This window comes from Lithobates pipiens, unplaced genomic scaffold, assembly GCF_037356315.1.
Source record: "Lithobates pipiens isolate NorthernLeopardFrog02 unplaced genomic scaffold, aLitPip1_a1.2 Scaffold_51, whole genome shotgun sequence".
Classification (NCBI taxonomy): Eukaryota; Metazoa; Chordata; class Amphibia; order Anura; family Ranidae; genus Lithobates; species Lithobates pipiens.
In genome coordinates, this window is record NW_027507874.1 from 514,718 (window position 1) to 541,542 (window position 26,825).

Below are 26,825 nucleotides of genomic sequence, written 5' to 3' on the forward strand. Positions count from 1 at the left end.
AGCCATTTTGTTGTAGCCCCGAGGTGTCCTTTTTTTTAATATTAGCTGGAAGAATATTCCTGCTGAAGACTGAGGAGGAGGTAATATTGTCTTTTTATTATAGGACAAGAGGGTTTCAGCATTCTGTGTGTGGACTGGATTGGGGGGGGGGAGGGGTCACATGTTCTTTATACAGTGGGGAGGGGATTCATTCATTTAAATTTGGTCAGCAGGAATATAAAATGGTGATCTTTTCCCAGCCCGGAGCACAACCTCATCTATCCTCTGAACTATGCCAATGGTGAGACCGAACTTGGCATCAGTGGCTAGTAAAGGCGAGCTCGGGTGTCCCCTGAGCTCATCGCTAGGCAAATTTGCCGTCCAATGAGCTATGGGCAGGGCTATTTTTGCCCCTTTATCTCATCCTGAAGCTCATTGGTGTACAAAAAGAGCTCAAGTTCCTGAGTTTGGAAAAGAGATGAATTCAGCACGATGTGACCTACTCCTGACCTCTGCACTCGGAAGTAGGGATGAGCTCCGGAACGTTCAGATCCCAGTCCAAACCCACCAGACTGAGCCTTCCAGAAAACTGTCCCTGTACTGGGCCAATCATAAGCATCTGAGGCATTTGCCACTCCTACAAATGGCAAACCATGCGACAGATTCATGTAGTTGTCGGGAAGTCGTAAATAATTTTGTTGCAAGCATCTCTCCTGTAGTAGAAACATATCTCATATATTAACCTAACCCCTTGCTGCTGCCATCGCCTCCTATATGGCATGTTCTGACCTCCTCCTATTAGACTTCAAAAAAAGAAAAAAGGTTTAATATCAGTTTAAGGGCTTCTGAACAACGGGAAGTAGAGACCAAGTTTGTGATTATGTGACTACTGTGACTGTCTGCCACAGTAGTCACATGATTTGGAGCCCCTCCCACTAAGTCTCGATCGTAAACGGTGATTAGGAGCTCAGTCGGTGTGTTGAGAATGCTCCCTCTGAACTTGTTCACACTTAGGTGTCTGTTTCCCCAGGACTGACAGGTTCTCTTCACCTCCATATCTATTAAAGCGGAGTTCCACCCAACAGTGGAACTTCCGCTTTAAGCACTCCTCGCCCCCTGACATGCCACATTTGGCATGTAATTTTTTTTTTTTTTTGGGGGGGGGGGGTGTAGCCTTTTTTGTGTGGGACTTCCTGTCCCACTCCCTGCTTCCTATCTTTGGCTGCCTAGGCGACTCCTCCTCTCGCCCTAGACGGCCCCTCCCTGCCAGCAACCTTCTGGGACACAACTCAGGTCCCAGAAGATCGGCTGGCCAATAGGAGAGAGCACAGCGTGACTCGTGCATGCGCAGTGTGTGCCCAGCCATGAAGCCGTAAGCTGTCATGATGTCATGCAGGTGCCCACAGTTACCATGATGGCGCAGAGGGGAGGAGGGGGAGAGGAGCTAGCCTCCAGGCAGCCGCATCGCTGGACCGCGGGGCAGGCAAGTGTCAGTTTATTAAAAGTTAGCAGCTATGCTTTTTGTAGCTGATGACTTTTAATAAACGAAAAAATGGGTGGAACTCCGCTTTAAAGTGCTGATCTTATTCTCCTCTCTCTTCATGTCTCCCTGTCCCATACTTCTCCCTTTGTCCGTCTCTCTCTGATGACATTGATCTATGACATAATGGATCCCATAGATGTTCTCTACTTCTCCTGGTTTTAGGTTTCTGTGTCCTGAGACAACAAAATACAAATAGGAAACCCATCAAATCTGATCACTTGACTGAGGATGGGGGAGGAGCCGAGTCACATGACCGAGAGGATACTAAACCTCACTCTGGACATCATCTACCTGCTGACCGGAGAGGTGAGGATTTTGGGAGGTCACATGACATCACTCTTATCTCTAATAATAAAACACAGACCTGCCCGGAGAGGTGAGGAGGATTCTGGGAGGTCACATGACATCTGTATCTGCATATAGCCCTGTAGATTCCCTGCTTTCTACTGATAACAACACTGCAGGCAATACCACAGTCTTTGACACAAAGAGACTGGATGAAAAGATGGTTAGTTAAGCAGAATGCCCAACAGAGCAAATACTAGCAACAGTAACAGTGAAGCAATGATCCAGGGTAAAGGTACAAGCACTCCAGGCACGGATGTCCTTTCCCATTACTGGGTCCTTCCACTCCAGGGCACAGTTCCTCAATGCATGCTTTGCAGTCCTGCCGATGACAGTGGCCTTTAGATGGGTGCCGCAGCACAGTTCCACTCACACAGGAAAGCACTGGCACTCAGCAGCATCACCAGCCAGAGCAGCACACCAGCAGTTTCATCCTGACTCTCCACATAGGGACTGAGTCTTGTGCCCTGGGCTTCCCATCCTGTTTCTCCTCACTTTTGCACACAGTCATCCTGGGACTTGTATTGCCACCAAGTCTTTCTCAGTTCAGGGGCTGGCTCTGTTCATTTCCAACTAGGGTGAATTTACAGGGGGTTTTGATAGCTTGGGGCGTGCAGCTGCCGTGACAGGGATAACCATTATTCTCATCTCTTTTTTTAAAAACAGGACTAATTACAATGACCCACGATAAATGCTTCGGGGGCCCCGCTCAGGCTGTTAAGGTCCAGTAGGTTGGCTGCTGCTGACTAATGAGGGTGCAAGCTGGCGAGAGGTTCATCCATACCCAAAGCACACTGCAGAGATGAGAGGAGATAGCCCGACCACTGCACATCTTGTCTAGCTCAAGTGGTTAGCAGGTAAAAACAGCCTCAGCTCATCCAAGCCACGACCCCAACATGTTTTGCCCCACCCCAGGGGCTTAATCGGGGACCTTCATGATTAAGCCCCAGGGTTGGGGCGAAACACGCTGGGGCAGGGCTTGGATGAAACAAGCTGAGGCTGCTTTTACCTGCAAACCACACAAGCCATAGATGTGCGGCAGTCGAGCTATCTCCTCTCATCTCTACAGAGAACTGATTAGAGAGCTAAGGATTTTGGGAACCTCCATTGATTTACAATGAGATGTGGGTTATTTTCACTATGACGTGATATTTATCTACCTCTTAAAATGCAGGAATGCATTATAGTGAAGAAGGCAACCGATGATCACCAGAGTCATGTGCCACAACATTGGAGCAGGAAACTGAGCCCCTTGACAGAGCCTTCAACTTATTCCCTTATATCTGATATAAACAATGATAAGAAGATTCTAGAAGTCACTCAGAAGATCATTGAACTGCTGACAGGAGAGGTGAGTGGTGCCGGGAATTCTGGGACATTATCCAGTAACAGACAAGGGATGTGTCTGGATGGTGACGGTATCATTGTGTGTGTCAGGTTCCTATAAGGTGTCAGGATGTCACTGTCTATTTCTCCATGGAGGAGTGGGAGTATATAGAAGGGCACAATGTTCTCTACAAGGACGTCATGATGGAGAACCAGCCGCCCCTCACATCACCGGGTAAGAGGAGACTTTCCTTTCTTGTAAAGGAGAGAAGAGTATTGAGGATCCACCTAGATACACGCATCCTCTGATATGAAATAATGTATTCAGTCACTGAGTGTGTTTCTTACAGATAGATCCAGTAACAGAAATCCCCCAGAGAGATGTCCCCGTCCTCTGTATTCCAAGGACTCCACACAGGAACATCAGGAGATCCCTCAGGAGGATCAGGTAATATAATTGAGGGCTCTAGTTAAACCTGGTATTCTTCTTCTTTACCACAAAATATGAATACAGAAATTGACATTAACAAGTTTCCTGTACTACTTAGTATGAAGGCCTGATTGTCGTTAAAGTTGAAGATGAAGAAGATCCATCTGTGATGGGTGACGAGCACTGCAAAGAGGAGGAATTCCCTCCAGAGATTAGCACAGGTGAGGAATAAACACTAAATCCAGAGAAGAGTCCCAGATTCTCCTTGTTCAGTCACTACAACAATCTCTTCTCCTCCCCCCTCCTCTGTCAGTAGACAGTAATGGGGAGACAGTATGTGCCCAGTGGGGGAGTCAGGAGCCATCCGCCTCTATTAGACTCCGGCTCTCCTCCTCACATCATGTCATTGTGTGTTACCAGCCAAGAGACATGACCAGTCTCCCCCCACACACACTCTCTGGGGTCTTTCATACATCTCAGTACAGGGGGCCTCACTACCATCTTTATTCACAGACCCCGGAGACACCAGAGCCACTCAGAAAGACGTCAGATCTGAGGAGGAGCAAGAAGGACGTGTGAGGATTAAAGAGGAGGAGGTTCACATAGAGATTAGCACGGGTGAGACATAAACATTAAATCGAAAATAGGATTTTCAGATTCTTTTTTTTCAGTCACCATATGTAAAGTAGCTGAGCGCATAAAAAAAAATCAATTTTATTACTGTTTTGCCCATTGTCCATACATAAAGTACTTTTTTGTGTTGTCCATTCTTAGTTTTTTCATTATCCTCTTGACAGACATTTTCTTGACTCTAGATTATGCCACTATGTGCACAGACTGGTACATTTTTTTTAACTGTATGGCCTCCTGATAGGAGAAGAGTATGGTCGGGTAACACTTCCAGAATCCCCTCTCTTCCCCAGTCAGGTCTGTATTTTACAAATAGAGATTAATGTGATATCACATGACCCTCTTAGCCCCTGTACACACGGTCGGAGATTTCGACAACCAAATCCGTCGGATTTTGTCCGTCAGATTTTTTCCGTCGGATCTTGTCCGAAACTGTTGCATACACACGGTCGGACAAAGTTGTCGAAAAATCCGATCTTTCATAACATGATGACGTAATTTTGTTACGATGGGACTACATTCAGGCTAGTAGCCAATAGCTTTGATGTAGGAATTTGATCTGAGCATGCGGTGGCACTTGGTCCGATCAAAATTCTCTACACATGATTGGAGTATGTCCGATCAGCCCAGTTGGTCGGGAAATATTTCCAACAAGTTGGAAAATTGGGTCCGACGGATATTCCGACGGAATCAGTCCGATGCATACCACACACAGTCGGATTATCCAACAACACGGTCCGATAGGACACATTCCGACGGATTCTCCGACCGTGTGTACAAGGGCTTAGAATCCTCCTCACCTCTCTGATCAGGCCTATGTTTTAATAATAGAGATAAGAGTGATGTCATGTGACCTCCCAGAATCCTCCTCAACTCTCCGGTCAGGTCTGTATTTTATTAATAGAGATAATAGTGATGTCATGTGACCTCCCAGAATCCACCTCACCTCTCCGGTCAGATCTGTATTTTATTAACCACTTTCCGCCAAATCACGTACCTGTACATCATTTGACTTCAAGTGGTTGCTGTTAAGCAGCCGCTCGATTGTTATCACGTACAGTTTACTAGAGTCTTAAAGGCACTCGTTTTAAAAAATCAGAAGTATTCTTGGTGTTTTGAATGCTTTCAAGCGCAAAGGAGGTATTTGGGGTCCTATAGACTCCAGATCCCTCCATAAGAATACCTGTCACCTGACTATTGCTGTCACAAGGGATGTTTACAGTAAAAATAAAAAAATATATATATAATAATAAAAAAGAATGAAAGTGCCCCCATGCTAGCGCGCAAAGGCCAATGCGTGCGTCAGTCCTGAACACATGCAAACCCACGATCGTCCCACACATGTGAGGTATCACCACGATAGTCAGATCATGGGCAGTAATTCTAGCAATAGACTTCCTCCATACATCTAAAGTGGTAACCTGTAAAGGCCTTTAAAACATTGCCTATGTATAGTAAACATTATGTTGTTTGTGGACGCTGTTCGGGTGTGCACAATTTTAAAGTGTGACATGTTTTTTTATATTTACTCAGCGTGACATCTTTTATATTTTACAAAAAAATTGGGTTATGTATTGTGTTTTTTTGCATTAAAATTTTTAAAAAAAGTTTATGAGTTTGAAAAACCGCTGCACAAATACCATAGTTACATAGTTAGTAAGGTTGAATAAAGACACCATCCTGAGTGAGTGTCTACAATTGTCCCTATCCCTGTACATTGCACACTCACATAGGTCCCTACCCTCAAGGAGCCCACAATCCAAGGTCCCCATTCATATACTAGGGCCAATTTTGGACAGAAGCCAATTAACCTACCTGCATGTCTTTGGGGTGTGGGAGGAAACCGGAGTGCCCGGAGGAAACCCACGCAGGCACAGGGAGAACATGCAAACTCCAGGCAGGTAGTGTGGTTGGGATTCGAACCAGCGACCCTTCTTACTGCTAGGTAAGAGTGCTAACCACTACACCACTGTGCTGCCCTACTACACCACTGTGCTGCCCTACTACACCACTGTGCCGCCCTAAATGTGACATGTGACATAAAGAATTGCAATACCCACAATTTTATTCCCTAGGGTCTCTGCTAAAAACATGCATAATGTTTGGGGGTTATAAGTAATTTTCTAGCAAACGCATTTAAACATGTAAACAAAAAGTGCCAGAAAAGCATGGTCTTCAAGTGGTCAATGAAGATGAGTGATGTCATGTGACCTCCCAGAATCCTCTTCACCTCTCCGGTCAGCTCTGTGTTTGGCTGGCTTCTGTCGGACAGACTGACAAACACACAGGCTGAATGTCGGACGTTTTTTTTTTGACCTGGCAAATGTCTCCTGTGTGTAACCTGCTTAAGAAGCATAGACATGGTAATTATTTGTATTAGATGTCAAGTATTTCTTATTTGCACAAATAAATGTATATTAGTGCTATCCACGCACTACACTGACATATTTAAAATGCAGAGCTTTGTTATGTGTTTTAACAGCCCCTATTCTGCTTTTGTCTTTTATTTCCTCCAGATGGACAACATACCACAAGTGACATTGGGACACGTCTGTCTTCAGATCCCTCTACACTTCGGGGGAGTTTCTCCAATCACTTACCTTTCATCACCCATCATACAGATCATAGAAAAAAAACTCACACAAAAAATAAGCCACATTCATGTTCAGAATGCGGGAAATGTTTCACCCAGAAATCCTCTCTTATTTCCCACAGACGACTCCACATAGGCATGAAGCCTTACTCTTGTTCCCAGTGTGGAAAATGTTTTAATTCAAATTCCCATCTTCTCCGCCATCAGAGAATTCACACAGGAGAGAAACCATATTCATGTTCAGAGTGTGGGAAACGTTTTACCACAAGTACAGCTCTTGTTAACCACAAGAGAACTCACACAGGGGAGAAGCCGTATTTGTGTTCGGAATGCGGGAAATGTTTTGGTGCATGTTCAGCCCTTATTTATCACAAGAGGACTCACACGGGGGAGAAGCCGTATTCTTGTTCTGAATGTGGGAAATGCTTTACTACGAATTCAGCTCTTGTTTATCACAAGAGAACTCACGAGGGGGAAAAGCCATATTCATGTTCAGAGTGCGGGAAATGCTTTCCTGAGAGTTCAGCTCTTATTAATCACAAAAGATCTCACACAAAGGAGAAGCCCTATTCATGTACGGAGTGTGGAAAATGTTTTAGTAGGAGTTCAACTCTTGTTAATCACATGAGGACTCACACAGGGGAAAGGCCGTATTCATGTTCAGAGTGTGGGAAATGTTTCACTCTGGGGTCCCATCTTGAGTTACACAAGAGAACTCACACAGGGGAGAAGCCGTATCCATGTTCGGAGTGTGGGAAATGTTTTAGTCAGCAGAGCAATCTTAAATTTCATAAGAGAATTCACACAGAGCAGAAGCCAAATTCATGTTCATAATGCAGATTTATTTCACTATGAGTACTGCTTTTTTGGAAGTCATTGCCATGTTTAGAAATGTTTTACTAGGGAAAGAAAAGTCTTCTATTACTTTATAGAATTTGCAGTGGGAAGAACTTATCTTCATGATGAAGTGACAGAAATGTTTCTTTCTTTCTTCATTTAGGGACACAATCTTTAACATTCAGTCCTGCGGCCTACAGGAAGAGTGAACACTGTAAACATAAAAAATACTGTAAGCCAGCAGAGGATAACACCTCCTACTTCCAGTTTGCCCCTGATTTTTTGCTAGTGTCATAGTGGGATTTATGTAAAGACTCACTTTTAGCAACTTTATTATCTTCATTTTTTTTTTTCATTAAGACATTTCATTATATCTCTGCTGGAGCTTTTGTTCCTTTGATTGCAGTCATCCTAACCCCGGCTTTTTGAGACCTTGTCTGGGCCCCTTTGGACTGGATGTTGTGGGTATACTGTGAAAGTAACCATTGGGCAATGGTTTTTGCATAGGGTGGTTTCCAGACTCTGTTCCAATAAAAGTTAGCTGTAGAGGACTTTCCGTATCCAGAACTGCTTGCATTGCCATGTTTCTGAAGACTTCGTGAGTAGGAGGGTCTGGCTGAGCACCAGGAACTCATTTACTTAGATCACTGAGTGCCATAATGATCTGTTCCATCTGGTTTTGCAATAGACAGGGTTAATGCTGTGGAACTAAGTACTGACATCATCCATTCGGTGGAGTGTCACACTTGCCCCATGCTCATTCCTGCAATTCAGTGTGTAGGAAGCATTTCCCTGCTACTTCTGCTTGCATAGAGCCACTTCGATTTCTGATCCATTCTTGCTGCCTGCTTAGTGTGAATTTGGTCACCTCTGGTTATCTGACTCTGACATGCTACCAGGTGTTCAGGTTTTGTGGATACACGAAGTCTTGCTTCATATCCTAATTTTATGCATTTCCTTACCATAATGCGGTCACAACATATCCCGCTGTTTTGGTTGCTTCCAGCTCACATTCTAATAACTGCTTCTGGGCGCCTAGTGATGGTGCCAATGTCTTCAGCCTGGAATCCTATTATCTACTGCTCTTGAAGCCTGTTTCATTCCTGGAGTCCTCTTTGGCTTTGTTGGGTGTGCCTGGAGCCCTTCCCCTTTGGCTAAGACTTCTACCATGGTCATGCAATAGGTTATGACCCAAATCACTAAATTATTAGCTGACTCTGATTGAAGAGGCTACAAGTGTGCTCTCCTGTTGATTCTATATCTGATTTGCTTGCACACTTGTGTCTTCTAAGCCATCATCCACAGCCTGTTTCTGAGTCGCCTCCGTTCTTGTCTGATGAGGATTTCAGTCTTCTGCTGTTACTCCCAATGTAAAGGAGACTCCTAATAATGCAGTGTACAACACTCTGAAATTAGAGGATCAACCTCTAGTTGCTTCTACCAGGGCTGGCTACACCTCTCCATCTTTTTAGCACATCAGCAATTCCTACACTTTTCTGTGGGGCCCTGAACCACCAGTGCATGGCCCTGTCTTGCAGCCTTTTGTTTGTGCTTCAGGTATTCACCAAAGTGCTTGCCCCAGTGCAAGCCTGGCTAACCTCTCGTGCCATCCCGATTGTGGCATACTTAGACAACATCCTGTTTAGAGAACAGTCGGCATTGGCTCTGTTGGACAATATGGTCATCCAGATGTTACAGCAGATGGATCCTGAGCCTTAAAAAATCTTTGCTAGAACTGACACATTGTCACCTACCTTGGTTGAACACCGAGCTGAGGAAAGGGCTTCCCTTGTGGCTTTGGCCCGAGCACCCCTGAATGTGGTGACTGAGGTACAACACTCAAAGAAAGTAAGGCATAAAGAAGCGTAGTCTGGTAGCAGGCTAAGGTCAGTACCAGGGAAGTAGGCAGAGCTTTTTCAAAGGTGAGCTAAGATCAGTATCCGGAATCCACAATGCAAGGTCATTAGCAAGCCAGGTCAGCAATGAGAGAGCAGTGAGCAAAAGCATAAACACAGGTCATGGAAAAGCTGAAGAACATCCAGTGATTAGCGCAGATCAAGGCCTCCATTAAATAGGCAGGTTGGAGCCATTCCAAGAATTTGGCGTGCGTCAGTGTGTGGGCACATGCCACACAGATGTGCCGACATCTCAGTGAATGTTGCTTACTTGCCCAAGTTCATCTGTATGCTGGAACATGTGCACAAGCATTAGCTGCACAGGAATGAGCATTAGCTATATTTGTTTCCTGACACTCACGGATGATCATCCAGATGTTACAGTGATTCGGATGGATTCTGAACCTTAAAAAATATTTGCTGGAAGTTACTGACTCATCAATTCAAATATCTGGGTCTAGTCATGGATTCAGTTGAGTCCACAACTTTCCTTCTATAAGAAAAACTTCAGACATTCCCATCTCAGATTTCAACTTTCCAGGCTATGGACCTTGTGGCTTTCTGGCTCAAGAACAAACTTGACTGGTTTTCTTCCAGGTACCAGGATCCTATAGTGGAAGCAATGGACGCTATGAGATTAGTACACCCTGATTTACTGTACATCTTACCTTTGCTGAAACTCTTTCCTGTTCTGCTTCACAGAATAAATTCCTGTGGTCCTCATTACTCTGGAATGGCCTAAGCAGATGTGGTATGCCAACCCAGGCAGACGCTCAATGGGTTCTATTAGATTGTTTGGATTATTTGTTCCACGACCAATTTGCCATCCTGCTTCATGGTCACTAGTTTTAACGTCATGGCTGTTGAAATCTAAGTTTTGAGGGACAGGGGCATCGGAGTCTGTATACCCTACAGTGGTAAAATCTCAGAAGTCTACTTTTGGCAATACTTACCATTTGGCATGGAAGGCATCCCTAACTTTGTGTGAGTGATGGGGCGATGGGGCTTCCACCCCCCCCCCCCCCATGAGTTTCTCTGTGGGATGAGTGCTTTTCTTTCTGTAGCTGGGTCTGGACCAACAAGTGTTTCTCTGCATTATCAAAAAACAGTTTGTGCATTTTATATTCTGTTTCAGCCTTTGATTAAGACCCATGTAGCTCCCCTGTCCATTTTTTGTGTCTTCATGGGATCTGAATCTGTTTTTTTCTGTGCTTAAAAAACTGATCTTTGAACCAATGAAGGATATTCCTCTCTTCTCTCACCCACAAGGTAGTTTTCTTCATAGCCATCGCCTTTGTAAAGTAATTGTCTTTTTTTGTCCCTCGATGTATCAGAAAGAAAAGTGGAATCCCTTACTCCCTTACTAGTTATTGAGGGACACAGGCCCTACCTTATGAGTTTCTGTCATGCACTCAGTACTGTGGTAGAGGGATTATCCTGGGCTGGCCTATAGTTTTTTTTGTTTGCCAGTGTCCAATCCTCCTGTAGGCAGCAATATAACCCGATGGTGGAAAAGATTTCCTTTTGTACCTCAGTGAACTCCAAGAAAAAGTATTTTACGGTTAGAGCAAAAATACAATTTTCTTTAAAAAAATTTAATCATAAGCCCTGTGCTGGAGAGGTTGTTGCAGTAACCCACGTGAAATCACTTGTGTCTTCTGAATGAATTTAAAGGTATTTCGATATTTTGACCCTTGCTCATTTCCAGAGACAGCTGTGATGGTAGATAACTGCAGGAAGTAAAAGAGTTAGTATATGCCTACTTTTAACTTGAACAGCAACATTATGGTTTTATTCCTTTGAATGTTTTTTAACCATTCTTTTAGGTTTATACAGTTGGTGCCATGGGTACTTTAATATGCACTTTGTTTTTGTCTAGTTGTTAACATGAAAAATACAGCTTAGCTTTGTTTTCTTTTGCTTCCTTTGTGCTTCTTGATTTTTATTCTATTTTAACAATTCTTCTAGATTCTTACAGGGGTAAGTATGTGGTAAGTTTAAAAAAAGACGTGTCTAACAAAAATTACAAATACACTTCAGAAAATCCCAGCATAGGGAGTTCTTTGGTAAATGTAAACTTACACTTCAAAAGGTCCCTATCTCATATACACTCACCGCCCACTTTTTAGGTACACCTGTTCAATTACTTGGTAACACAAATTGCTAATCAGCCAATCACATGGCAGCAACTCAATGCATGTAAGCATCTAGATGTTGTAAAGGTGACTTGCTGAAGTTCAAAGTGCCTTTGAACGTGGCATGGTTGTTGATGCCAGATGGGCTGGTCTGAGTATTTACTGCAGGTCTACTTGGATTTTCATGCCCAACCATCTCTAGGGTTAACAGACAATGGTCCGAAAAAAAAAAACATATCCAGTGAGCAGCAGTTGTGTGGACAAAAATGCCTTGTTGATGTCAGAGAATGAGCAAACTGGTTCCAGATGATAGAAGGGCAACAGTAACTCAAACAACCACGCCTTACAACCAACACATCAAACCGTGAAGCAAATGGGCTACAGCAGCAGAAGACCACACTAGGTGGGGGCCACTCCTGTCAGCTAAGAACAGGAAACTGAGGCTACAATTCACACATGCTCACCAAAATTGGACAAGAGAAGACTGGAAAAACATTGCCTGGTCTGTTGAGTCTCAATTTCAGCTGTGATATTCAGATGGTGAGGTCAGAAATTGGCGTTAACAACATGAAAGCATGGATCCATCCTGCCTTGTATCAATGGTTCAGGCTGGTGGTGGTGTAATGGTGTGGGGGATATTTTCTTGGCATGCTTTGAGCTTCTTAGTACCAATTGAGCATTGTTTAAAGGCCACGGCCTACCTGAGTATTGCTGCTGACCATGTCCATCCCTTTATGACTACATTGTCCCCATCTTCTGATGGCTCCTTCCAGCAGGATAATGCTCCATGTCACAAAGCTCCAATCATCTCACCACTGGACAATGAGGTCTCTGTACTCCAATGACCTCCACAGTCAGCAGATCTCAATCCAATTGAGCAGATTTGGGATGTTGTGGAATGGGAGATTTGCAACATGGATGTGCAGCCGACAAATCTAGCAAGGTACTAGCAAGGTGTACCTAATGAAGTGGCCAGTGAGTCTATATACACAAGCACATTAAGTACAATTGAGACAGGAGACAACCCACCAGCGTGCCTTTGGAAACCTGAGTACCAGGAGGACACCCATGCAAGCACAGGGACAACACACAAACACATGCAGACAGTGTCCTGGCCAATTGAGGACCCCAGTGCTGCAAAGCAGAAGTGCTAACCACTAAGCCACTATGCTGCTTCAACACCAGTGATGGCCCATCAATAGGGGGCGCAGGGGTGCTGCCCCAGCCAAATCTACACTTCATACATTTTTCTTTTTAATTGTCCCTTTAAGTGTGTGTGGGGTGCCAGATACGCAGCTGCTATGGGAAGCTTTACATCATTGCAATCATGTGATTGCAGGTAAGAAGATCTATTGGTAGTCCTCTATTGCAGTGGTCAGGTGTATGTACCATATGTAGTGCACCGGACAGAAGTATGTAACATATGTAGTGAGGTGGTCAGGAGTATGTAACATACATAGTGCAGTGGCCAGGAGTATGTAATGTATGTAGTGCAGTGATCAGGAATATGTAGTGTATGTAGTCGACTGGTCAAGAGTATGTAACATACATGGTGCAGTGGTCAGGAGTATGTAACATACATAGTGCAGTTGTCAGGAGAATGTAACATGTATAGTGCATTGGTCAGGAGTATAATGTAAATGGTGCAGTGGTCAGGAGTTGTAACGTACGTGGTGCAGTGGTCAGGAGTTGTAACATACATGGTGCAGTGGTCAGGAGCTGTAATGTACATGGTGCAGTGGTCAGAAGCTGTAATGTACATGATGCAGTGGTCATGAGCTGTAACGTAAATGGTGCAGTGGTTAGGAGCTCTAAAGTAAATGGTGCAATGGTCAGGAGCTGTAATGTACAGGGTGCAGTGGCCAGGATCTGTAACATACACGGTGCAGTGGTCAGGAGCTGTAACATACACGGTGCAGTGGTCAGGAGCTGTAACGTACACGGTGCAGTGATCAGGAGCTGTAACGTACATGGTGCAGTGGTCAGGAGCTGTAAAGTAAATGGTGCAGTGGTCAGGAGTTGTAACGTACACAGTGCAGTGGTCAGGAGCTGTAACGTACACGGTGCAGTGATCAGGAGCTGTAACGTACACGGTGCAGTGGTCAGGAGCTGTAAAGTAAATGGTGCAGTGGTCAGGAGTTGTAACGTACGCAGTGCAGTGGTCAGGAGCTGTAACGTACACGGTGCAGTGTTCAGGAGCTGTAACGTACACGTTGCAGTGGTCAGGTGCTGTAACGTACACGGTGCAGTGATCAATAGTTGTAACGTACACGGTGCAGTAGTCAGGAGCTGTAACGTACACGGTGCAGTGATCAATAGTTGTAACGTACACGGTGCAGTGGTCAGGAGCTGTAACGTATATGGTGCAGTGATCAGGAGTTGTAACGTACATGGTGCAGTGATCAGGAGCTGTAAGGTACATGGTGCAGTGGTCAGGAGTTGTATTGTACATAGTGCAATGGTCCAGGGTGGCTGCTGCTCACTTGACCTCTGAAAGATTTTATCCCCTTTATAACCAGGCCATTTTTTGCTATTCAGCACTGTGCTAATTTAACTAGCAATTGCTCAGTTATGCAGCACTGTACACAAATTACATTTATCTACCTTTTTTCACACAAATAGAGCTTTCTTTTGGTGGTATTTGATCGCCTCTGGGTTGTTTATTGTGTATTATAAAAATGAAAAAATACTGACAATTTTGAAATATATATATATATATATATATATATATATATTATTTTCTATTATAAAACATATCCAATAAAAAAAATTAATTTCTTCATAAATTTAGACCAAAATACACTACAGAATTATATTTAATAGCATTACTATGACATCTAGCCAGGAGGTGGCGCTCTAGGCTGATAATAAAGCTCGGGCACCACACATATCTGGAGAAGGAATAGACTAACACGTTCCTCCTTTCTTAAAGGTAAACTTGTACAGACTAGAAATACATCCTCCTCCTCCTATTCCTACTACATTATCTCTCTAGCTCAGGCTGGATACATGGAAATCTCCTTTAATCCCGATCAACTGCCTGTCTCCTCTCTATCATCACTATTCTTCTCTCACTTCCGCTCTGTGGCTTCCGTATTTCCTCTACGTGCGACTGGTTGCCTTAGTGACGCCCAGAGAGGCGCTGGATCGATCTTCCAGTAGTTTATTCCAGGACACCACTAGAGGGCGACCGTCTGCCCTTTCTAAGGAAGAAGTGTCCTCGGTGCAGGGAGAACGGCAGCCATTTTGTTGTAGCCTAAAAGAGATGCAAGGTGGTATTTTTATAGCTTAGAGAAATTTCCTCCTGCAGAGTGTGTACCCAGTGAGGAGGCGGTAATAATGTCTTCTTATTATGAGAGTAGGGGGTCTCTGTTTAATGAATTTGGTGTGATTTATGTGACTGATCATGTCAAATGTCCTGTTTAAATCAAAGGGAGGATAGTCTCATTGGGATATGGTGAGGAGGGATATAAAAGGATCTTCTTCTTCCTGTTACCAGCCCCATACCGGGTTTGAGGAATGCACTATGACCCATTGTGGGGGGATGGGAAGCTGAGTGTGAGCTGTGTTATATTATTATCAATATGAGGAATGACACGTTCTCTTCATCTCCATATCTATGGATGTGCTGATCTTGTTCTCCTTCTCTTCGTGTCTCTCTGCTCCGTACTTCTCTCTCTGATGACATTGATCTATGACATAATGGATCCCATAGATGTTCTCTACCTGTCCTGGTTTTAGGTTTCTGTGTCCTGAGACAAGGATATACAAATAGGAAACTCCTCAAATCTGATCACCTGACTGAGGATGGGGGAGGACCTGAGTCACATGACCGAGAGGATACTAAACCTCACCATGGAGATCATCTACCTGCTGACCGGAGAGGTGAGGAGGATGCTGGGTGGTCACATGACATCACTCTTATCTCTATTAACCACTTGCTTACAGGGCACTTAAACACCTTCCTGCCCAGACCAATTTTCAGCTTTCGGTGCTCTCACAATTTGAATGACAATTACTCAGTCATGCAACACTGTACCCAAATGAATTTTTTGTCCTTTTTTTCCCACAAATAGAGCTTTCTTTTGGTGGTATTTGATCACCTCTGGGGTTTTTATTTTTTGCGCTATAAATGAAAAAAGACCGAAAATTTTGAAAAAAAACGCATATTTCTTTGTTTCTGTGACAGAATTATGCAAATTATTAATTTTTCTTCATAAATTTTGGCCACAATTTATACTGCTACATGTCTTTGGTAAAAATAACCCAAATTAGTGGATATTATTTGGTCTTTGTGAAAGTTAGAGAGTCTACAAGCTGTGGTGCGAATCGCACAAAATTGATCACATCTGATGTACTGGTGGCCTATCTCGCTTCTTGTGACCCGAACAAGCCAGGGAAGTACAAATACCCTCCAAATGACCCCTTTTTGGAAAGTAGACATTATTTAGTAAGAGGTATAGTGAGCTTTTTGATGTTGTCATTTTTTTCCCACAATCCTTTGCAAAATTAAGATTTTTCATTTTTTTTTTTTCTCCACAAAATTGTCATTGTAATAGGTTATTTCTCTCACGTGGCATGTGTATACCACAAATGACACCCCCCAAAAAATTCTGCTACTCCTCCTGAGTATTACAATACCACATGTGTGGGACTTTTTCACAGCCTGGCCACATAGAGAGGCCCAACATGCAGGTAGCGCCATCATGTGTTCTAGGAACATAAGTTACACATCTAACTTGTTGACTATTTATTACACTTTTGAAGCACCAGGACAATGACACGTGACACTGATGACAGATGGCACTGATACGTGGCAATGATGACAGGTGGCACTGATGACAGATGGCACTAATATGTGGCACTGATGACAGATGGCACTAATATGTGGCACTGATGACGCGTGGCACTTATACGTGGCACTGATGACACGTGGCACTAATACGTGGCACTGATGACACGTGGCACTGAAACGTGGCACCGATGACAGATGGCACTAATACGTGGCACTAATATGTGCCACCGATGACAGATGGCACTAATACATGGCACCGATGACGCGTGACACTGATGACAGATGGCACTGATAAGTGGCATTGATGACACGTGACACTGACAACAGATGGCACGTGACACTGACAGGTGGCACTGATGACAAATGGCACTGATACGTGGCACTGATGACAGATGGCACTATGTGGCACTGATGACACGTGGCACTGACGGCAGGTGGCACTGACGGCAGGTGGCACTGGGGGCAGGTGGCACTGGGGGCAGGTGGCACTGACGGCAGGTGGCACTGGGGTGGATGGCACTGGGGGCAGGTAGCACTGGGGTGGATGGCACTGGGGGCAGGTAGCACTGGGGTGGATGGCACTGGGGGCAGGTAGCACTGGGGTGGATGGCACTAGGGGCAGGTAGCACTGGGGTGGATGGCACTAGGGGCAGGTAGCACTGGGGTGGATGGCACTGGGGGCAGGTAGCACTGGGGTGGATGGCACTGGGGGCAGGTAGCACTGGGGTGGATGGCACTGGGGCAGATGGCACTGCTGGGGGCGGATGGCACTTTTTATTTCATTTTTTTTATTTTTATTTTTTCCACAATCAGAACGGCTGCCGCTGCAGCCGTTCATCTCTCCCCTCTCGCACTGTCTGTGCGAGGAAGGAGAGCGGCGCTGCGAGATGATCTCATATGTTTACATATGAGATCATCTCCCATTGGACACGCCGATCACGCTGTAAACGGCCGCTGTGATTGGCCGTTTACAGCGATCTGTGTTTGCCTGTCCCCGGGGGACACGGCGAACACAGAACTTCCGCGATGCGCGCCCGCGGCGGCGCGCATTGCGGAAGTAAACATCAGGCCGTCCAGGGACGACCGCCCGAACGAACGCGCCTGCTCTACGGCCGTCATTCGGCTATAGGGCGGGCGCGAGGAGGTTAATAAAACATAGAGCTGACTGGAGAGGTGAGGAGGATTCTGGGTGGTCACGACATCACTCTTATCTCTATTAATAAAACATAGAGTTTAGCACTCCTGTGATGATGCAGATAGCAAACCACACATTTTCAGGGATTTTAATTGGACAGAGACTAGCTACTGGAATAGTGGGGTCACCTACCTGCCTCTAAAGGCTGAGCCTTTTGGCTAGGACCAGGGGAAATTTTTATTCCTGGCCGGAGGGACGGGCATTGTATTACACAATGGTCACTTTCACTCTCTCTCACTTCCTTCTCCCCCAATTTCTTTTATTTATACCCCTTTGTGTGTCACCTTTTTGTACAATTTTGTTTGGTGCATACACGTTTTGTCACAGTGTGATTAGTAGGGTGTAGGTCCTCGGGCCTGCCCTGAACGTCTTGTGAGGGGGTGGACATAGGCCTTCTGGCTTGGTTCACCCTCTCTCTGGGGGTCTCCCTTCGGAGGAGCCTCAACTGAGTACTTGGGTGGGTCTGCCTCGGCAGATCTTCCTGAGAAAGGGGTCCTTCTGGTTTTGGGCAGAAGAATCAAATTAAGTACCTCAGTCCCCGTCTGGAGCCTAACGCCCCGGGGGATCAGGGTAAGGTCCTTCCTAGTGGAGGACAGTGTTACTCTCGTTGCAGGTTTTGTGTTTCACTCTTTATGTGTGTGCACTTTTTTTTGGCACCGGGTGGAGCTTTTTGGGTGTGTTTCACATGCCACTGGCTTTAAAAAAAAAAAAAAAGTGGGGTCACCTACCAGCCTTTTGGCTGGGACTGGAGGGATTTTTGATTCCTGGCCGAAGGGCCTGGTCATTGTTTCACACAATGACCACTTTTCACTCTCCTCTCCACTTCCTTCTCCCCACTTTCTTTTATTTAAAGCCTTTGTTTGTCACTTTTTGTATTTTTATGTTTGTACGCGATTTTGCACTTGTGGCTGGTAGGGAGTTGGTCCTCGGACCTGCCCCCTACCATAAGGTGACCACATTTTTAAAATTAAATCCAGGGACATTTTTTTTTCTACTAGTAATGACAGCAATCAATGACTCATAGCTGGACTGTGATATTGTGGCGGACAAATTGGACACGAAGTGACACTTTTTGGGAACCAGTGTCACTAATACAGTGATCAGTGCTAAAAATATGCACTGTCACTGTACTGATGACACTGGCTGGGAAGGGGATAACATCTAGGGCAATCAAAGGGTTAAATGTGTGCCTAATAAGTGTTTTCTTACTGTGGATGAGGTGCTTTTACTAAAGGGAAAGCATAGATACCTGTACCTGGAACACAGGATCAATGTCTTCCATACTGACGATCAGTGGAAACTGATTGGCTCCCAAAACTGAAGAAATGGTCCCTCCATTCTGACCAGTATATGATCATCAAATACAAATAGGGGCACAGATAATGGTTAAAAATACAACCCCTAAGCTAGTAGGTGTGGTGGATCGGGGCGGGGGGGGGGGGGGTGTAATTCAGAATTACATTTTTTTAATTCTGCACTGACTGTCTTTGAAATTGCCTCAGCCCCTGTTCAAATCCAATCAGGGGACAAAACCGGGGACAGACTTGGTCCAGGGACAGTGTCCTCAATCTGGGGTCTGGTCACCCTACCCTACCAGCCACACCACTGGTCTTAGTCTTCCCCTATTCTCTTTGCTTCCTGGAGTGGTCCAGGCCATTTTTTTGCTATTTAGCACCGCATTAATTTAACGTACATAGTGCCCTAGTCCAGGGTGGCTGCTGCTCTCTTGCTCTCCGGATGGTTTTACGCCCTTCATGACCAGGCCGTTTTTTTGCTATTTAGCACTGAATTACTTTAACTGCCAATTACCCAGTCATGCAAAGCTGTACCCAAATAAAACTTATATAATTTTTTTCCCATAAAAAGAGCCTTCTTTTTGTGGTATTTGATCACCACTGGGGATTTTTTTATTTAAAACCCTGATTTTTTTTTCTACTCTCTGTTATAAAACATATGCAATAAAAAAAACAATTGAATTTCTTCATAAATTTAGGCCAAAATGTATTCTGCTACATGTCTTTAAAAAAGAAAAACCCCAATAAGCGTATATTAATTGGTTTGTGTGCAAGTTATAGTGTCTACAAACTATGGTATATACAATATACTGGAATTTACGCAGCTATGATGCTATACTGTAATAGTGGTGATCAGCGACTTATAGTGGGATTGTGATAGGGTGGCGGAAAATCTGATACTAACAGACACTGGCTTGGAGGGACACTAACAGACAATGATGTCACAGTGATTAGTGATAATACTGTACACTGACATTGTACTAATGACACTGGTGCCTAACAAGTGTAATATGTGCTGCTTTTACTTGCTGATCTGGCTGATTTTTCTCCCTGCTTTTCAGAGAGAAGAAGCAGCCAGATTGCTGTTCTCTGTACACAGAGTTCTGTGTGCTTTGTAAAATTAGACACAGGTGATCAGCAGGTTTCAGCCAAAATCATTCATTCGTTATAAATTTGTTACTTTTACATTACAGAGATTAGTTATGGGGGAGGAGCTTAAAGAAAGTAGCAACCTGACTGTTGGTGATTTTGGGGACTTCCATTGATGTACTGTAGGATGCAAACTATTTACACATTTATTATGTATAAATAAGTATTTTCTTGCTAAAACACAGGAATGCATTATAGTGAAGAAGCCATTTGATGATCACATGACTCGTGTGTCACAAACTTGGAGCAGGAAACAGAGCACCATGATGGAGCTTCCAACACCCTCCCTGACACCTGAAAGAAGCAAAAAGATTCTAGAAGTCACCCAGAAAATAATTGAGCTGCTGACAGAAGAGATGAGCGGTGCCGGGCATGTGTTTCCTACAGATGGATCCAGTAACAGAAATCCCCCAGAGAGATGTCCCCGTCCTCTGTATTCCCAGGACTCCACACAGGAACATCAGGAGATCCCTCAGGAGGATCAGGTAGGAGGATTGGAGAATCTTAATGAAAGTAGGTTGCAAAGTTTTTTTTTCTCTCTAGTTGAACAAATTGCATGCTATCTGCGTACGCTTACTCCTCCACTGCATCTGTGGAGGGAACCATGGTTGTCACCCAGGCTGGACTAGCAATATGTTTACCTTTGGTTCACTTCTGGGGCTGATGGGATTGATAGTTACCATAAGGAATAGAGGGTGTTTGTGCTTCCTGTTCAGCTCACAGGACGTGAGCTGAACACCTAATTTCTGGCAGGAGCAACAGGTATTTTCTGTACTATAAAAACGAAAGCAAACAACTACAAAAATTGCAAGCATTCACCTTTCCCCAGCGCTCTTATATTTAAACAGATATTATACAAAAAATTATTCTAATATACAAAAAGCTCCTGCTATAAAAGGTCACATGACATAAATTTGTATGCTTAAATTTCCAAGGAAATACAAGCATTAGCAGAGCTGCGCACACCATATGAAATGTCTTTTAATTAAAGAGGAAGTAAACCCTGATGAGTTTACTTCCTCTTTCATTCCCTGCAAAGGCAAAGCATAATGGACTACTATGCATTGCATAGTAGTCCATTATGTGTCACTTACCTGACACAGGAGCCAGCGAAGTCGCCGCTGTCCCTTGTAGTCCACCGCATCCATCTTCTTGGTGGGGTCTCACAGCTGCGTCGCTGTCATTCGGCGAAGCCGCGATGACGTCACTCCCACGCATGCGCATGGGAGCCGACACGCGCGGCAGCTCCGTCGTTGAGAATGCCGCGCTCAGTGCGCCTGCGCGCCGCTGTCTACAGCGCATGCGCCATAGACAGCAGTGCCTGTTTTTGGGCAAATATCTCCTAAACCATACAGGTTTAGGAGATATTTCTTGGACCTACAGGTAAGCCTTAATCTAGGCTTACCTGTAGGTCAAAGTGGTTTTTAAGGGTTTACAACCACTTTAAGTCTCAACCATATGCACCCTGTGAGTCATATATTCATCATATCAGGACGGATTAAAGGGGTTATAAACCTTCGTGTTTTTTCACCTGAATGCATCCTATGTATTAAGATGAAAAAACACCTGGCAGTAATCGGCCCCCCCAGCCCCCCTTTTTACTTACCTGAGCCCTGGAACTTGACCCAGCGGGGACGTGCTGTCTCTCTGCCCAGGGTTCTCGGCTCTTGATTGGATAGATTGATAGCAGCGCAGCCATTGGATCCTGCTGCTGTCAATCAAATCCAATGACACGGGCACCGGGGGCGTGGCCAAGTCATACATTTAGTGGCTATGGACACCGAATACTGGACTCAGGAGCGTGCCTGCATGATAACCCCCTCGGGAGAGCACTTCTCCTAGGGGGTTATCTAATGTGGGGAGGAGCCACGGGAGCCGCCGGGGGACTCTAGAAGAGGAGGTTCGGGGCCACTCTGTGCAAAACAAGCTGCACAGTGGAGGTAAGTATGATATGTTTATTATTTAAAAAACAAAAAACAAACCCTTACAATAACTTTAAATAAGGTTGCTTATGATCCAGATCTATTCCTTGAGTCCCATCACCACACATTGTGGAATACTGCTCCCTGTGCATGTTAAACTCACCAGATGCCAATCGTATCAAAGAATCCTCCTCTCATAGGCAGATCAAGGGATGTACTACACCTTATACTCAGACACCTTCTTCCAACAGAGTTCTATGTGAATGAGGATCCTCCCCTCATCAGCAATAACACTCATGTGGGAAAAAAACGATCTCGTAGCGTGATACTGTTACACTAATTTATTAGTCCAAAACCCCCCTGAACCATTGCACTTTACAGAGTAAAAAACATTTAAAAGCATGTAAACAATGGGTCACTCATCTAGCTACGTGTGTCAATCTCACCACTCCCCAGTTTTTGTTAGCCGCAGTGATTTCCGGGTTGAGCTTCACACTCGTTGACTGACACGATAGCCACGTGGTCACCACTAACTCGTTTCATCATCGACTTTGTCAGAGGTTTTTTCTGTACTTACTGAAAATGTTCCTACCTTGAAAATTGAAAACAAATGTCGCCAGCACATCTAATAGCTGATGAGCAGCAATATATTCATTTTTTCTTCTTGTGTTTAGTCATCTTTTGTATCACAATGCAGATAAAGTTACAAAATAACCTAATATATCTTATGCAGGGAGACTGGCTGATTTTGGTAAAAATTGAGGATGAAGAGACACTCATGATGGATGATGAGTCGTGTAAAGAGGAGGAAATCCCTTTAGAGATCAGCACAGGTGAGTAATAAACACTAAGCCTTTTGTGCAGCTGCTCCATGCCTGTGGAATGCCCTACATGACACCTTAAGGGCTCCTCAATCTACTGATTGTTTTAAAAAAAAGGTCTTAAGACATTTATTTTTAGCAAAGCCTTTTGTCCATTTTAGTTTTTCGTTTCATTATATAAATTGCTAATTTTTTCTTTTTTGGTTTTAGCCTGTAGCACTTTGAGATCTTTTGATTTCATTATAAATAAAATGTACTATTATTATTAAACCCAGTGCGATTTCACAGCCACAGATCAGTGCGATTTGCACTTACGATTTCATTGCGGTTTGCAACTTCGTTTAACAGAAGTCTATGCAAGTTGCAATGAAATTGGAAAAAGTTGTGCAGAAACCTTTTCAAAGTCGCTGCAACATGAGTCGCAACAAGTTTCCAGCAATGGAATGCAACTTACATGAGAAATTGCATGACAAACTGAGGTGAATGAGGGCTTAATCCAGAGAAGAGTCCCAGATTCTCCTGGTTCAGTGACTACAACAATCTCTTCTCCCCCCCCCCCTCTGTCGGTAGACAGTAATGGGGAGACAGTATGTGCCCAGTGGGGGAGTCAGGAGCCATCAGCCTCTATTAGACTCTGGCTCTCCTCCTCATATCATGTCATTGTGTGTTACCAGCCAAGAGACGTGACCAGTCTCCCCCCACACACACTCTCTGGGGTCTCTTATACATCTCAGTACAGGGGGCTTCACTCTCATCTTTATTCACAGACCCCGGAGAGACTCAGAGAGACGGTAAAGCTGAGGAGGAGGAGGAAGAAGAACAAGTGAGGATTAAAGAGGAGGAAATTCCTATAGAGATCCCCATGGGTGAGTAATATATACATTAGATACAGAAACTATTGTTTGCCTGCATGGTCCCTGCCTTAGCTGCTAATGAGAAAGTGTTATCATGTGACCTCTCAGAATCCTCCTCACTTCTCTGGTAAGGCCTGTGTTTTATTATTAGAGCTAAGAATTGTGATGAACCAGGAGAGCTAAGAGAGAGTACACAAAGGCAAATCATAACCTAACATGTGAGTGTTTTATTGGGGAACTCAGGGTACAGGCGGGAGGAGGATTAGTCGACAGAACAAACAATAGACAGCGATGAAGAGTGATCCTCAGGGCAGCATTATGGGACAGCAAAAGGGTTATAGTCCACAGGGCAAAAAGGGAAGAGCATTGTTTGGTACAGCAATGGTTAAAGTCCTTGGCAGATGGGCAAAGCAATGTTGGCACAGCAGGGTAGCAAGACACAATATGAAATGAAACTGTCCTCCTGATAGCAATGTAACACCACACAGTCAATGCAGAAATGGGGAATCCGTACCCAGGGGCGGAGACCTGAGCAGACAGGACTATGTGCAGACAGGCAGAGATCCAGGAAGACAGGGGTAAGTTCAGAATGGGGCTGAGATCCGGGTAGACATGGCTAAGTCCAGATCAGGGCAGAAAACCAGGCAGACAAGGGTAAGTTCAGAACAAGGCAGAGATCCGGATAGACAAGGCTAGGGGCTGGTAGCAGAGGCAGGGTGAAAGCCACAGGCTCTTGGAAGGGGGTTGTGGCGGTCTGGCTACAGCTGAGAGCCTCACACAGCACAGCAGCTCAGACAATATGGAACTATATGTCCCGGCAGTCCCAGGGTCCAGAAAGTAGCACACCATTCTTACCAAGCCATCAGACTCAGCAGCTCAAAGCACCCGCCAGTCTCCTTTCCGTGGGACACCCAGACACCAGTCCAACTGTGTCCATCACTGGGGAAAGCTCAGTAAAAAGACTGCCACTTTCTCCCAGCATAGGGAAATGGTACTGTACTTTGAGCTCAACCAAGACTAGCGCACAACACCCGGTGCCGGCATGTCTGTCCCTGTTCAGCCACAGCACACCGTCCTGCTGAGATTCACCTCATCACCCATCCATCTGACTGCTTTACACACTGTTGATTTCAACAAAACAACAGACACACCCAAAAAAAAAAAAGTTTCTGCCCTCCACTACAAGAGTGATATCAGGTGACCTCCCAGAATCCTCCTCCTCTCTCGTCCGGTCTATGTTTTAGGAATTAATATACAGTAGAAAAAAACTGTGCTATCCACATAAATAAACAATAGCAGCCAGCACTACAACCTTAACAAAAATTGTGTGAATGAATAAAGTGAAAACAGAAGAATCAAATGTTGAGTATTGACATATCAGCATACTGTTATATACAAAATAAATTGTGATTAGCATATACAAAAAAAAACTCTAACACCATCATCTGATAGTGTCTCTAAATAAAGTGCACTTTGCAAATTGTAAATATACATTGATAGTATAGTCCCATTGGTGAATAAGTCACCGCCGTGTGCATCCACCACCCAGGGGAGAAGATTAAATATGGTTACCAGAAGGTAGCATCAATCAGGCATGTGATATCAAAGCTATGGATAGCGAGTGGCGCCATTCCTCCTCCTCCGCTGAGCCACCTCAGGCAACCTCGACCCGCCATGTGAGAATATGGATCAGGATGGCAATGTCCCAGATGGTAAAAAACCTCCTTCCACCACAGAACTGTTTGGTAGGTTTATGGTTAACAGCATCAATAAAAAAACAACAGAAAGCCTCCACATAGTGAAAAACTGTATGGATACAGGTTTATTTAGAATAAAAAGGCTTTACGTAGATTCCAAAAGGTATTGCATCAAGTAAAAAATATCCTCTGTGATCACAAAAGCATAAAATTCTAAAAGGCGCAATGGCATGGAAAGGACTCATCAAACCCTACATGTTTCGTCTACAAAGACTTCAACTGGAGTATGAGTCCACATCCATGCACTACGCAATAATATACACTCAATAATCAATAATTAAACAAACCTGTATACAACATAATGACGTGGCCATATTCAACATGGTATCCGGCGTGTGTTCCAAGCCTCAATGTGACCACCAACAATGATAGATGCTAAACCACAGCAAGGCTTGGATAGAGCCAAGCTCTAGACGTCACTTAACTGCACAGCCACACACAACATGGTATACGGCATGTGTTCCAAGCCTCAATGTGGCCACCAGGTCTGTGTTTTATTAATAGAGATAAGAGTGATGTCATGTGACCTCCCAGAATCCTCCTCACCCCTCCGGTCAAGTCTGTGTTTTATTAACCACTTCCCGACCGGCGCAAGCCGATGTACATGGGCAGAATGGCACGGGCAGGCATACTGGTGTACAGGTACATCCAGTTTTAAATGCCACCCTGCCATTGCGAGCGCGCCGCCAGCAGCGAGCTCGCGTGCTGGTCGGGACCCCCGTGAGTCCAGTCGCGGGTCCCACGGGCTAGATCGCCGCGGGCATACCCGCGATCGTCTCACGGGGCGGCTGAACGAGGAGATGCCGTTGTAAGCAGCATCTCCCCGTTCTGCCTAGCAACAAGTGACGCTGATCTCTGCTCCATGTGATTGGAGCAGAGATCAGCGTTCACTAAAACAAAGCGCAGCCCCCCACAGTTAGTAACACACCCCTAGGAACACTTAACCCCTACACTGCCACCCACTGGTTAACCTCTTCACTGCCAGTGTCATTTACACAGAAATCACTGCATTTGTATAAATGACAATGGTCCCAAAAATGTGTCAACAGTGTCCCGATGTGTCCGCCATAATGTCGCAATCACAATAAAAATCGCTGCTCGCCGCCATTACTAGTAAAAAAAAAAATATTAATAAAAATGCCATAAAACTATCCCCTATTTTGTAAATGCCATAACTTTTGCGCAAATCAATCAATAATCGCTTATTGCGATTTTTTTTTTTTTTTTACCAAAAATATGTAGAAGAATACATATCGACCTAAACTGAGGGAAAAAATGATTTTTTTAATATATTTCTGGGGAAATATTTATTATAACAAAAAGT

General features: G+C 44.5%; 1 protein-coding gene and 1 long non-coding RNA gene across 2 annotated transcripts in view; both read left to right on the plus strand.

Annotated features, from left to right (window-relative positions):
* The first annotated feature begins 5 nt into the window (after positions 1-5).
* Positions 6-26,825, plus strand: part of LOC143957065 (uncharacterized) — a 30,285-nt gene continuing 3,465 nt past the window's right edge. The window contains exons 1-8 of the mRNA XM_077467205.1: positions 6-80; positions 1,685-1,828; positions 3,042-3,218; positions 3,305-3,428; positions 3,544-3,641; positions 3,742-3,844; positions 4,137-4,241; positions 6,770-7,676. Of these exons, the coding sequence (XP_077323331.1) occupies positions 1,751-1,828; positions 3,042-3,218; positions 3,305-3,428; positions 3,544-3,641; positions 3,742-3,844; positions 4,137-4,241; positions 6,770-7,676 (1,592 nt within the window). The 5' untranslated portion in view covers positions 6-80; positions 1,685-1,750. The remainder of the gene's footprint in view (positions 81-1,684; positions 1,829-3,041; positions 3,219-3,304; positions 3,429-3,543; positions 3,642-3,741; positions 3,845-4,136; positions 4,242-6,769; positions 7,677-26,825) is intronic.
* LOC143957069 (uncharacterized) lies at positions 14,599-20,527 on the plus strand. The gene is made up of 3 exons (XR_013270052.1): positions 14,599-15,046; positions 15,455-15,598; positions 20,333-20,527. It is a non-coding gene; the product is annotated as an uncharacterized LOC143957069 (long non-coding RNA).